At 32.9% G+C, this 14,736-nt stretch overlaps 1 protein-coding gene across 3 annotated transcripts in view; it reads right to left on the bottom strand.

The window, feature by feature from the left end:
* Positions 1 to 467: 467 nt before the first annotated feature.
* ZDHHC17 (zDHHC palmitoyltransferase 17) overlaps positions 468 to 14,736 on the bottom strand; it is a 141,869-nt gene continuing 127,600 nt past the window's right edge. For all 3 annotated transcript variants that reach the window (XM_088800925.1, XM_088800930.1, XM_088800928.1), the window contains 7 exons: positions 13,848 to 13,972; positions 12,772 to 12,834; positions 9,980 to 10,073; positions 9,018 to 9,101; positions 7,621 to 7,778; positions 6,879 to 6,973; positions 468 to 3,348 (listed from right to left, as the gene is read on the bottom strand). In XM_088800925.1, the coding sequence (XP_088657051.1) occupies positions 3,210 to 3,348; positions 6,879 to 6,973; positions 7,621 to 7,778; positions 9,018 to 9,101; positions 9,980 to 10,073; positions 12,772 to 12,834; positions 13,848 to 13,972 (758 nt within the window). In that variant the 3' untranslated portion in view covers positions 468 to 3,209. The remainder of the gene's footprint in view (positions 3,349 to 6,878; positions 6,974 to 7,620; positions 7,779 to 9,017; positions 9,102 to 9,979; positions 10,074 to 12,771; positions 12,835 to 13,847; positions 13,973 to 14,736) is intronic.

Here is a 14,736-nt window from a genome sequence, read left to right as displayed (position 1 = left end):
AATAATAGGAAAGTGTTCATACGTAAGTATTCCTTTGTAAAATTTCCAAATAAAGAAGCTTTCTTTGTCATGCATAGCTTCTCAGGTAACTAATATCAATGTTTGGTAGGTTTCATTTTCCAGTACTTTACTAGTGTCTTTAGACATATTAACATTTAAGACTTGGAGATTCATACAGTCCTTGAGGATCCTAATTAACTCCATGGAATCCAAAACTCTTACAGAAAAATGTATTCTCTTTATTTAAAAAATATTAATTACATACACACACACAAATACACACAATATTGGAACTGTTTTAGAATTCCCCCATCTTTTACTTTTGCAAATTTCTACAGTTTTGTAACTTGAATCCTAGTTGACCCAGATATAAATATATAGAATAAGCTTTTTGTATCATAGGTACCACTACGAATGTTTCATCAATTTCTTGAAGTGACTCGAGCGAAATAACAAACAAGCACACATTTAAGAGTCAATATTTATTCTGATTAATATTTTACAAAATTTTGACAGGTTTAATTTATGTAAGGAGAGCTAATTTATTAAACACTTTACAGGTTTTCCTTTCCACAGAGTAACACGGTAAGTAGCAAAATAATACTTGGCACAGTTATAAATAAAATATAAAATAAAAATATCCATAGCTTAAGTATAATGATGCTGTTTTACGCGTATTAATTTGAAATAAATTCCCAGGGACAACAAAAATATAAGGGGAAGAAAACAAACAAACAAAAAAAACCTCCAAAGAAGAAAATCATTGTTCAGAGCTGAGAAATAAGTTCCTATTTACTAAATGTATCCAATTAAGCCGATGTGAACTATTCCCCAAAAGATCACCTTCATACACAACTTAAGAACTGGGTTAAGCTGATTCCACACACAAAACCTACAAAATAATTAAACAGAGGGTGCACTGCTGCATAGCTGGCTCCTGACCACCTGACCATTTCTGAGTTATACATTTCACTGGTACTATGGATGGTTAGTACTAAAGCATTACCATTGCTAATATTTTCCATGTAATTATACATCTAGAGGTTTTTATTTTCTATTTAACTGAAAGACTTATCTTTTGCACTGAAAAGAATATTGTACCACAAAGAAAGAACATGGTAACAATACTCTTATTGAAACTGAGAAAACCACCATTGTATTTGCCTGTTAATAAAAATGTATTCAATAAAAATTGCAACAGAGTCTTCATGTGAAGTGGCTCAAAATACAAAAAAATTAAAAGAAATGTTTAGCCTTTTATAAATAACTTTGAATTTAAAAATTATCTAAAATTTCCCCCAATTAGTAGTCAAAACTAGCAGAGACATTTGTAAAGTTAACCAGTTTTTTACACTCTATGACAAAATGGCACAATGCTATATTGCCACCCCACACCCAATTCTTCCCTTTTCAAAAATAAAGTACGTATGCCAATTTTCTAATATTAAAACACTCACATATACTACAGGTAATCTTTTTGATGTGTGACTTACGGTCAAAGAAACTACTATATAAAAATGGTACTTGGAAATACTGAACATCAACTATATACATTTTCACTGCTCCTCTTACTAAGGCAAGGGGCGGTATACCACTAGATTGCTTTTATACCTGTAATCTGCCTTTTACAGGGAATACTAATTTTACCAAGCATCAGACATGCAGTGAACTTGCAGGGTATAATGCCTATTAACAGCAATATTGAACATCACTAGAAGCTCATTAGTTATCTCCCCTTTTTTTTTTTTGGTTGGATAAAATGAAATGAGCAGCTTTAAACACACTAACACATACAGACACAAAGAGAAAACTATTTGATAAATTATTTATATACAGATACACAATCTTTACACTGGTCTAGGATCTGTCATTGTCTGACCACCCTTTTCCCACCCTCCCCCAGCCCATCCTTCTCATAGGTTTCTCACAGGTTGCTCGAACCACAGTTTGCTACAGCACTTAAGAGGACTAAACCAAGTCTCAGTCTGTAAACAATATTTATGGAAGCAGTGACTAATAGTTCACCATGAGTATGAAAATGCTGCAACAAAAATTCATCAGTGCATCACGTTTAACAAAATCTTTCTGACATTGTTTCAAACAGCATTAACAAATTTCAAAACATTCAAAATTGAGAATATTAAAATAATCTAGGGATTAAATTCATTCTGATAGATCATATTTTTAAAACCAGAATATACCATTAGCTTTTCTTTTACTCACATGTGCTATGTACAGAGATCATGCTCCATCTTTAGCCAAATTCCATTATTTTGTCTACAATTTATTTTGCTCAGAATTTTAAAAGTATATCCATTTATCTCTATTACTGAGAATTTTGCAATAACTTATTTGTTCTGCCTTTTCTTGAAAATACCTCAACTCTTAAAAATTGGACTGTTTGCACATCAAATTAAATTCTAATTTATGCTTTACTGGATAGTGTGTGCTAGCATACATTCTATGAGGTGTATCATGCACTTAGTAGGGCTTTAAAGTTTGAAGAAAATAACATGACTTACTATACTCATGCAAGTACTTTATTATCAGACCATAAAACCTCAGAGCAAGGTTGCTAATTATTTCACAGAACTAGCAATGTATCAGCACTGCAACAGCTGATAGTAATAAAATATTGTTAGCACATTTTTTGTGAACATTATTTTCTCGTGCCTTTGAGGACACATAGGATCCCTAAGAAAACCACGATTTTCATTACAGTATTTACATGTACATTCTAAAATGTACATAATGCTAGTCTGAATCAATTTAAGACAACCGTCGTGGAATTAAATGCAATACTATTAGTAGATTGCATCATAAAATTTAGCCATGTACCATAAATTTAGCTTTAGCTAGACCCTAACATTTCTGATTAGTATACCATGTCCATCAACAGAATAAGTTCACTCTTCTCGTGAAAAATGTTATGAGAACAAAACCAAAAAGTTGAGTATGTTGTGAATTCCCACATTAAGAACCATTAAAATTCTTTTTAAGATCTTTACCTTTCTCAGAAGTGGCAGTGTGTTCTGTCCATGTTCACTTTTGTTAATAAAAGTGTTGGAAAAAAGACTGTAAAATTCACTGTTAGCCCTACATATAGCATGCTGTAGTTCAAATGATGTGGATTCGAGTGTGAGAGAGACACGGACAGACACAATTTTCAGGCACCACTCAGCAATATGCTTCATAAGATAAAGATGTTGCTACACGAGCTGGTACCCGGATCCTGATATTTGGTCATATTCTATTGTATACTGCCTGGTCCAGTCCACAATAACAGGACGAAAGAGGCCACAGCATCGAAATTCAAAGAAGTCTATAATATTCCTTATACATCCATGGCTAAAAACCCCACCAAAAAAAAAAAAAAGAGAGAGAAAAAGAGAAAGTTTATTAGGACAATGATTTAATATATCAGTTTAATATAATTTTGGTGTTATATATTTTTTCTAAACTTAAAAACTCGGGTTACTCGCTAGAAAGAACTTGTTTATAACTCTACAAAATATATATGCATTCATGTTTCTTCACTGCTTGGCCAACCCTGGTTTTTCTTTTCTCTTGCTAATTTAATCAATTACGCAATTACATTTTACAGTTATTCAAATTTGTATTTCATTCCTGTGTCATATGTACTTTTTGATAAAAACTTCCCTGATTGATGGCTCTTTGGAAAGGTAACAAACTACATTCAAAATTGAGAAAGTAAATGACAAAATAATTCCAAATAACGTGAATCTGGCAGTGTAGTGTACCTGAGAGTAACAACTTAAAAAAGGAAATGTCCAGGATAAGTTCAGGGAATTTTAGGACTTCAAGAACACCTTTGGAAAAGTAATCAGTTTATATCTTATGTAATTATTATGCCTATGGGAGAATCCTCAAAACTACCCTATTGACTCTTATTTTTGCTTTCTGTTAAAGGTTTGCTTGCTTTCCACAAGCACACAATAATTGATAGTACTGCAAAAGCTTGAAGGTGGTAGGCAAGTAGCTTGAGTAAAACTCCAAGTTTTAAGTATTTCATATAATTAGGAAACCACTATTTCTTAGCATCAAACTGAATTCAAATTTTCAAAATGTATAAAGAATAGGACAGTCTCTCAATAAATGGTGTTGGGGAAACTGGACAGCCACATACAAAAGAATGAAACCCCATACACAAAAATCAACTCAAAGTGGATTAAAGTCTTGAATATAAGACCTGAAAACATAAAACTCCTAGAAGAAAGCATAGACAGGAAGCTCCCTGACATGGTCTTGGTGATGATGTTTTGAATCTAACATCAAAAGCAAAAGCAACAAAAGCAAAAATAAACAAGTGGAACACATCAAACTAAAAAGCTTCTGCACACAGGCGGCCGGATGGCTCAGTTGGTTAGAGCGCGAGCTCTGAACAACAGGGTTGCCGGTTTGATTCCCACATGGTCCAGTGAGCTGTGCCCTCCACAACTGTACTCAAGACAATTAGATTCAAGACAACAAGCTGCCTCTGAGCTTCCGGAGGGTCAGCCAGATGGCTCAGTTGGTTAGAGCATGAGCTCTAAACAACAAGGTTGCCAGTTTAATTCCCTCCATGGGATGGTAGGATGTGCCCCCTGCAACTAAAGATTGAAAACGGCAACTGGACCTGGAGCTGAGCTGCGCCCTCCACAACCAGACTGCAGGACAATGACTTGGAAGTGATGGGCCCTGGAAAAATACAATGGCCCCCAATATTCCCCAATACAATTTAAAAAAAAACCAAAAAACGAAAAATAAAAAGCTTCTGCACTGCAAAGGACCATCAACAAAATGAAAAGGCAACCTACTGAATGGGAAAAAATATTTGAAAATCATATATCTGATAAGGGACTAATGTCCAAAATATATAAAGAACTCTTACAACTCAATAGCAAAAAATAAATAAATAAAAAACACCCCACAAACAATCCGAGTAAAAAATGGGCAGAAGAGCTGAACAGATATTTTCCCAAAGACATACGAATGACCATCAGGTACATGAAAAGATGATGAAGATCACTAATCATCTGAGAAATGCAAATCAAAACCACAGTGAAATATCACCTCACACCTTTTAGAATGACTATTATCAAAAACGCTAGGTGAAAAGGTGAAGGGATTAAGAAGAACAAATTGGTAGTTTCACAGTAGACATGGGGATGTAGGGTATAGAATAAGGAATATAGTCAATTATACTGTGTCAGATGGGTACTAAATTTGTGGGGGTGATCACTTTGTAAGTTATACAAATGTCCAATGACTATGTTGTACAGCTGAAACTAATATAATATGGTATGTCAACTGTGATTGAAAAATTTTTAAAAATTTTTTAAATGTGAAATAAACAGAATCAAAGAGAGGAATGCAGCTTGATAACAGCTAGGCCAAACAATCACAAGGGAAGTTAAAACAGTTCCAGAACAAAATTCTTGATTCAATAAATGACCCTTAAGAAAGGAGTGGAAGTATATCAACTCCAATTGAATAAATTATTTTAAAAATTAAAGAAAAAAGACTAGAAATAACAAGTGTTGGTGAGGATGTGGTAAAAAGGGAACCTTCATGCACTGTTAGTAGGATTGTACATTAGTACAGTCACTATGGAAAACATCATGGAGGTTCTGCAAAAGATTAAAAATACAACTACTATATGATCCAGCAATTCCACTCCTGGGTATTTATCCAAAGAAAACAAAAATACTAACTCAAAAAGATAAGTGTACCACCATGTTCACTGCAATATTATTTACAATAGCCAAGATATGGAGACCACCTAAGTGTCCATTGATGAATGAATGGATAAAGATGTAGTATGTATACACACCACACATACACACATACTGGAATATTAAGTCATAAAAAAGAAGGAAATCTTGCTATTTGTGACAACATGGATGGACACTGAGGGCATTAGGCTAAGTGAAATAAGTCAGAGGAAAACAAACACCATATGATCTCATTTATATGTGGAATCTAAAAACAAAAACGAAGCTCATAGATAGAGAACATAGTATGGTGGTTGCCAGAGGTAGGGGGTGTGAGGTGGGCGAAATGGGTGATGGGGGTCAAAAGGTACAGACTTCCAGTTATAAAATAAATAAGTCATGGGTATGTAATATACAACATCATGACTATAGTTAATAATGTGTTGAATATTTGAAAGCTGCTAGGGAGATCTTAAAAGTTCTTAGCACAAGAAACAAATTTTCTTTATGTATGGTGACAGATGTTAACTAGACTTATTGCGGTGATCATTTTGCAATGTATACACAAATATCGAATCATTATGTTGTACACCTGATATTAATATGTTATATGTCAATTACACCTCAATTTAAAAAATATAAAACTAAGTGTGTTGGAATTTTTGTGTCATTCAGAGGGGAAATAAAATAATCTGCACTGAAAAGTAGCTGCCCTAGGTCTGGAAATTTCTCTAAATATGAATTTCAACTGAATGTAATTTTAAAAATCTTATTTCACTTTTCTGGATACATTCTTTTTTTAATGAAAATTTGTAAATTGATGGAAAGGTTAAAGAACAAATACTAAATGTCAGGTCAATAAAGTTTGAATTGTGCAATTAAGAAAGAAAAAGTATCACAAATTTATCAATAGTTAATGTGATGAATTCTAAACTTATGGTAAACTAACCAATGCTACATCTGGCAGAAATCTAGAATTCAGTAGAATTTATAAGCTATTTTACATATTATTAAGTAAAAGAAATATTTCCTGTTTAATATTCTATTGCCATACCTAAAGAAAACACTTCTTTTTGATGTAGTCACTGGATAATTGCTGAGTTTGGTTTAGTAAGGAAATTTACACGCCAAGGGAAAACATTAAATTTATAAATATGTACATACTTGAATGGGCTTTCAATAGATGTTGTTGTGACTTTAAAGTGCTTGTATCTTCTGGCATTCATTCTTTCATTTGTAGTAATACCTAAACATGATATCTAGGAGACAAGGGAAAGCAAACCATTAAATCTCTGAATATTTTATGTAAAAGTTAATTCTCAAGAGGACCAGGATGGAGAGAAAAATTATGAAGCCTGTTTTCCATCAGGAGATCATGAAACCAGTTTACATGATATTTTGAATCCACAAAAAGTAGCGAGTTAAATGGGGGAAAATATCTAAAAACAAGTAACTTGGCATTGTGCATGTGGGGAGGTGGACACGATATACACAGGACACCTCTCCATCAGCTCCTGTAAGAATGAGCTTTTTAAAAAAAATCCTTAAATTGAAAGACTCAAATCGGTATTTGTGGGTAATAAAACATTAATATTAAAAAGAAAAGAAAATTAATGGCATCATCAATCTAAGCTCACGATTATATCCAATTGGATGTATTTGAATCAGGAAAACCAGAAATAAAAAGTTCTGTCAAGAATAGTATTCAAAGCCAAAATTTCGTAATGTAAGAAGGAGGAGGAGAGGAAGCAGGAAAGAGAAAGGTAGGAAGGAAAGGTAAATTAAAAATTTAATCCATGAAAAGTAAGAGAAGTTAGAAAGGGAACAGATTATCTTTTAAGCAAGGAGCGCATTTTATAAGTTTTCAATTAGCACACCAAAGAATGAGTAATGCACTTGCGCATACCTGGTACATCTGACACATGAGTAATACAGCCACCCACATGAAATGAAAAACACTGTTCAGGAACATCCAAAACATCCAAGGTGAACAAGTGGCAATTTGAGTAATATATGTCCAAAATCCATCCTTGGTGTAAGTGGTCTCACAGTGGAGTCCCCAGTCTAAAATCAGAACAGAAGTGCTCACATTGACTCAGTAATCATCCAAGTGCCCCATGTAGGTATTTGTGGTAGGCACCAGTTAAAAGAACAGCATCCAAGAGGTTAGCTTTAATAAATGACATTCAATGCAAATTTTTTTATACTCTGAGATAATCTCATTATATATTAGTGGGAAGTACATATCAAAGATAGCAATGGAAAAAGCAGCCAATCTTAACAAAAAATTGTACTATAACAATATATAGTTTTTATTTGATGGGTATTGCATACATAAATTTGATGATGTAGCCTCCTTTTTCATTAGAGCAATAACAGAGATTATTCTTAATATCTGTGGGAGTAGGAGGACCAGGAAATCATCCTTCCAAGACTTATTTTTAAGCTAGGATAATACATCTTTATGCTAAGTACCACCAAGTCCTAAAGCACAGTAACTAACATATTCATTTAAACTCTTTCTGAATTATGATCTCAATGCAATAAAAACCCATCATTTCATCTAAGATACTAAACCCATATGATCAAATGAATGACAACTTATTTTTAAAAGAGTAACTTCTAATACCTTTTAATGTTCACTAATAGGCAATACTTATTATAGCTGAGTCTTCAAAATGTTTCAAGTTCTGTGCAAACTAAAGTGCAACTATATTTTCCCAAGTGTTTGGTAAGAAAAAGCAACTAGCACAATCATAAAAATGTAGAAACTATCAGAGTAAAGCAAGCAAGTGATGTGAAAAATGTTGGTGTATTTTACCCAGAAGCTTTTCACAGTCTATAAAGTCAACACATTTTTCAGGGGACACATGTATTAAAAGGTACAGTGGTACCTTGGTTTTCGAACGTAATCCATGTGTTCTGAAATGTTCGAAAACAGCCGACAGCTAGGCCTCAGGATCTTGCACTCAGCGGAAGCTGTGTGACATGTTTGACTTCTGAGTCGTGTTTGAAAACCGAAGCATTTATTTCCAGGTTTATGGCGTTCATAAACCAAAATGATCGTCAATGGAGACGTTTGAAAATTGAGGTACTACTGTACTTAACTGATCCTTCTGTTGCTCATACTATATGTTGAACATATTTGATAGTTCTATTATCTATTTTCTTTATGCTTCATTGCAGTGAGGTGCCCCAAACCATAATTTTTAGTTAAGACTTCTGTCATATTTTTTGTCAATATGGTAAGCATGAGTACGCAAATGTTTGTTTTAAGAATAGAAAAAAACTAATTGTACTTACAAGAAATACAACCATAAATCATCCAGCAGATCATAAAAAGCAGGAAGAATAAGTAGCCCATAAAGTATCTATGGTTGCCTGCACCTAAAGAACAATACAGAAGCAAATTTTTTCAGCTATGAAAAAAAACAACAACTGGAAATCCACCGGGAAGGGTTGGGTGCAGTTGGGGGGACTGTCATGAAAGGTGTAATAGAACTTGGACAGTATCACATACATTAATTATTTTAGAAAATGTTCAAGAAAATAAATGTTTTAATAACAGTCGTAAAATAAGAATTCTTACAAATTATACATACACGTGATGAGACTGCAATGATATTCATTCCAAAGACAAAAGATTCCCAGTGAATCAAATAAATCAGTATTCTGAGCTTTAATCCTACTGTTTGCCTTGTGATGTTTAAAATAACCCTATTTTAGCTTTACTTTTATAAACGTTATAATCCAATTTTCCAAAGGCTTCTGCCCAACAGAGTCACACAATCTTTGTAATGTTTCCCTGCTGTCACCTCTTAAAAGTCCCAGGGCCATCTCTCAGATCACTTAGTTCATCTCAGACTACAGCATTCTTGAATGCAGAGGTATGTGCAGTTCTTAGCTGTCATTCCTCTCTGACTCTGTACATAACATTCTTTCAAGTATTTTTTACTTTCTCTAGTTTAACTAAAAAGCAATACTATCTGCCTCCTTATCAATTCCACTATTATGCAATGGAGAAAATAGGAAAGAGTAGGTATGAGAAATTATATCAATCTTTTCTGAACACTGACTTTGTACCTTTTTCCACTCTCACTTAACTGAGTTGCTGCTTTGTCAACAGGACGATAATTAGGGGAATGGAGAGGGTGTGGTAGGTTACAAGAATGAATTTTCTACTCTCTGCTTTAATACTGTACCTTATGAATTACCTAGAATCAGTTAAATGAACAATATATTTAGAAACTACTAATAAAACTTACCTACACAGTTACCAACCCACGGGCAATGATGATCAAACTTCGCTATACAGCGGTTGCACACACCACAATGTTTGGACCTCACTGGTTTCCGTATCTGTTAATAGGCAGGTAAAAGATTATGAAAGGCACTATACCTAAGAGAGGAAAGCTGAACAATTATTTTCTCAAAATACAGTTATGAAAAAAAAATCTATATTTTTTGGAAAGATTTATACCAAGGTTTCCAAAGGGAAAAACAAACAAACAAACAACAATCACTATTGTTTTATTGAACGAAATTTCAACTGCAACAACAAAGAAGAAAAGGATAAGGTTACTCTACTCTAGAATATAAGCTCTTAAGAATGGAGTAGAACTGGCAATTTGCAAAAATGATTAAGAATCAAATTTGCTGTTTCAATGAATGGTACTATATTTAATTCACATCCCTCAAATTTCTGAATAATAAAAACATCAGTCTCCAGGCTTCTAAATGAAAATTTATTGTGATTAACGGTCATGATATTAATTGTTCTTTGATAAAATGAAACTGTTCCTTACTAAAAGGAAGGTGAAGTCAGAAGTGAACAAAAAAGGCTTTTAAAATTCAAAATCATTTAATATATGAGCCTTCCCAAAGTGACACACCCAGCATAACGCTGACACACATTTTTCTTTTTCAGTGCCTCCTGTGAACTCAAATTAAGTCAAGCATGTACCCTGCTGAAATGCATGGCCATTCAGAAAGTACAACATGCTTAGAAAATTTAGGTAGTTCCTATTTCTTGCAAAAAAAAACAACACAAAAAAAAAACCCCAAAACATAAAATACATTATCGAGCTGCTGACAAGCAATAACGAATTCATGTTTATGATGTCTTAATATTTTAAGTGTTGTGAAACATTTTACTTTACACTACTCTAAACAAGTAAATACAAGAACTCATTAGTGATCTTCAAAGAACTGGTAGGTCCCAATGCTGGATGCATGACAAGAGCTAGAATTATTAACCCAGGCCAGAAAAGAAATTTATAATACCCTTCATTGGTGTTTCCACAAAAGCACTGCCATCTCTCTAATAGTTTGCATAAGGTTATACACTATTTTGCAGTAGTAAGAAAAAGTCACAGGTGGACTATGTAGTTCTCACATGTACTAAAATGATCTGTGGACTGAAGAAAAGGGTAAGTTATTCTTCACTACAGATATGAGACTAAATCTACTTAGGAGAAAGAAAGCAGCCGGGTGTATCAAACAAATTCTACGCCCACTTCCAACCCTCAGCTACATCCTCCCTTTGGGAATTCATTTGTCAGTGAATTCGGAACTAAAGACTGACACAAGACTCCTGAATATAAGTCTCCTCAGTTCACTTAACAGAGTAATTAACTTTTAGGAAATTCTAATCTCCACGTGTCTTCTTAGGGACTTGTGTATTTATCAAAATGAAGAATACCCATATGATGACAAATATTTCTGTCTATTTGAATCATTTTATAATAGGATATGTTCTTTACAACACTAAATTATCCAGAAATACACAGCTTACAATAACATAGCATATAAGAAAATGTTTACACTACGATGACAAAAATAGTCTTGTTCTTGCCATTAAATATTTACTTAACAATGAAACTGTATTGGGTGACTATAAAGAATTTGTCATATGACAAATACATCAGCAATGCATTCTTGACTTTACGGTACAGAATAATATTTCCACAGAATACCAGAGTACAAAAACGTTCTAAATGTTAAGAATGCCAATCATGTAAAGTATGCACTGTAAAGCATAGAAACAAAAACCTTTTTAAAGAATACTTAAAAAATGCAAAAGGATTTAGTCAGCACACTAAAGTTGCTACCAAAAGTAAAGCAGTATATATTTTGAATATTCAAAATCATGACTGTTTAGTTAAATGTTAAGTGAAACAAAGGATCTGTAGCACTGGAACTCAGTTTCAAAAACTCATTCCATAACCCTGAACTTAGTTATTTTATTACTCAAATGTTAAGACACTAGTTCAGGTGAAATGTGTAACAAAGGTATAAAAAAAATTTAGTTTCAAGTATGATTTGAGGATATTTCAATTTCTATGTATTAAAAACATGGTGTAACCACTGTGGTAGTTTATACATTTTTCACAAGAACTAATTAGAAAAATTAAGCAGAAAATAATGAAAATACTAAACAGTATTATTCTACAGAAATTCGATGTCTGTAATCACAAAACGTCACTATTACTATACCTAATTCCTTAAATAAATGCAATTTTATTTCATGTATACCTTTATCTATGATCTGGTTGAAGATAATATCCATGATGAAATAGTGCTCAAACTTGCATAAACACTCTTAAATACAGATTGGACCAGTTTAGAGGCCATGTTGTCTTAAAAGTTGTGCATTGAATTTTCCCACTATGACCTTTAAGTATAATAAATTTTCTTAAAATGCAATCAGAAAAACTATTAGGGAATCATACTAAATCTTTGATTTTAAACACTTTATTACTTAGTTTTTTTTATTTGTTGAATTACATTTTAAGAGAGAAAGAGTAAGAATAAATACAAATGCATGGCATCTTCTGAATCAGAACTGTAGTCAAGTTCTACCATTGGTGGAGAATAAGTCCATTGGGAAGGAGACACTGTTTTACCATCTTTCCTCCTGGACCATGGTCTATCCCTTTTTTGGCAGGCATGAAATATGCTCAGCAAAAGAAACAGTTCTCCTTGTTCCCCACACCCTCTGTGCTATGCCACTGCTAGGGGAAGAGGAGAGAGGGAAGAATAAAGAAAAAAATACTACCAAACAGGTACTGCAGAATATACTGAGGTCCAGACTTCCTGTCTCTGCAAGTTCAACTATTGTCTGTGAATTAAAAAAATATATATATATTTTATTCAAAATTGAACAATGTTCACCTATTACTGTGTCGTCAATATCAATCAATAAACATGATGTTCATCTTTAATTAACCAATGTTTTCAGCTCAAAATTTGTTCATTTACTTCCGCTACTTCATTACAGTATGAATATAGGAATTTTATTTCTTAGATATATGAAAAGGCAAACTTAAGTTACGTAAACTTAGTTACGGAAATATTCCTGAGAATAAAACTAAGTTACCTACTCTAGACACTGAATAGGTTTTGATAATTAAGACAAAAATAAAACTAAGTCCAATAAAGAACTGAATCTTCAGAACTGGATTATGACTAAGAAAACCCGCAAACCAATTAGCAGACATGTCTGAAGAATACTGTAACATAAGAGCAACAATCTCTATGTAGCCGAGAAAAGGAGGATTAGACCATAAGAACATGCCAGTTGTTTTCGTCTACTGTAGACAGAAATAATTCACCAGGATTTGTTTTGCTTTCAGAAACTGGATAAAATAGCTCTTAAAATAATCTAACTGCCTCTAGTCCAATTCTCTACTGACTTGACATCTTTGTATTATAAATTTGGTTTCCTACGTACCTGTGTTACAGGTGAGGGATGCCCTGGATCATATATACAAGTATTTCAGTTACTGGAGCAATATATCTGCACTATTAAACAATTTACTGGCCTTCCAATTTACACAATCATTCAAGAAACATTTACTAAATGCGTATTATTTGCTGAGGGTTTACAGAGATGTTTCAAACACTGGATTCATCCCATAAAGCGATCACACAGCCTTATAAATAAGAGAAACATAAAACTGTAAAATGCCACGGAAGTGTAAGGCATCACAAGAGACCAAGTGCAAGCACCAACTATACATAATCTGCTTGGTTGGAAACTTCTTTAAATTCTTCCTTTGTATTCTAATATCTGCTATAAATACTGGTAATTTGGCAGTGAAACACGCGACTAGTTAGATTGTATCTTGCTACCTTTTTCTTTTGTTCTTCTGTAGCTTTAATTATCCCTGGATCTGATTTCCAAGATTTCCCAAAATTGTAGAAAAGTGCAACACTATTGGCAAGGAATGGAAGATGGATAAATAAAAAGTTGAGATGTGCCTAAAGTTAAGGAATCTAAAGAAGCAATGATAAATGTACTCTTATAGGTAAGGTTATAATTCATAAACTGTTACCATAAGAAAAAAAAAAGAACCGACCTACCAATCAAAAAATACAAGTTGGTTTATTTATTAAATCAAAATGGATTGCATCTACTATACAAGCTGGTTTACTATTACATTGAACTAAATTACATCTACTACATAGACTAGTTTATTTATTACATCAAAATAGATAAGCTGATCTATTATGTTCATAACTAAATGTAAAAAGTAAAAATGTGATTTCTTTATAAACTTTAAATCATGTAGGCTTATCTCATTTTTTAAAAGTCAGTGAATACGTTAAAAATTCATGGAATACATCATTTAAAAATGATCACTATTTCTTTTGACAAAAATTAAGGGAATTCTCATGTTCAAAGTTATTAACATATTATTTTATTTACTTGCATTAAAATCTTTATATATCTACCAAACATTTCAGATATCAAACCCAATTATTAATATTCAAAAGGTTGCTTTTAAATTCTTTCCATTGCCTTTTTTGAACACGTTCAAGTTGACCTTAATTTTAGAAGATATTTATAAAGTTGCTTAAAACAGAAGTAGTCTCTACGGTCACATTTTTCTATCTAACAAAAATAGAGGAAATGTACTAGGCATTTATAAATACAAGTGTAAAATCAGAGATTATTTTAAATAATACTAGGAAAAATAAGGCGTGTTGCTAGAACAGTACATTTCTGAGACACAATATC

This window comes from Rhinolophus sinicus, chromosome 1 (assembly GCF_057876585.1).
Source record: "Rhinolophus sinicus isolate RSI-liver-muscle chromosome 1, RSI-T2T, whole genome shotgun sequence".
NCBI lineage: Eukaryota > Metazoa > Chordata > Mammalia > Chiroptera > Rhinolophidae > Rhinolophus > Rhinolophus sinicus.
The sequence above is the reverse complement of the archived record's forward strand: the minus strand, read 5'-3'. Positions and strand labels throughout refer to the sequence as shown.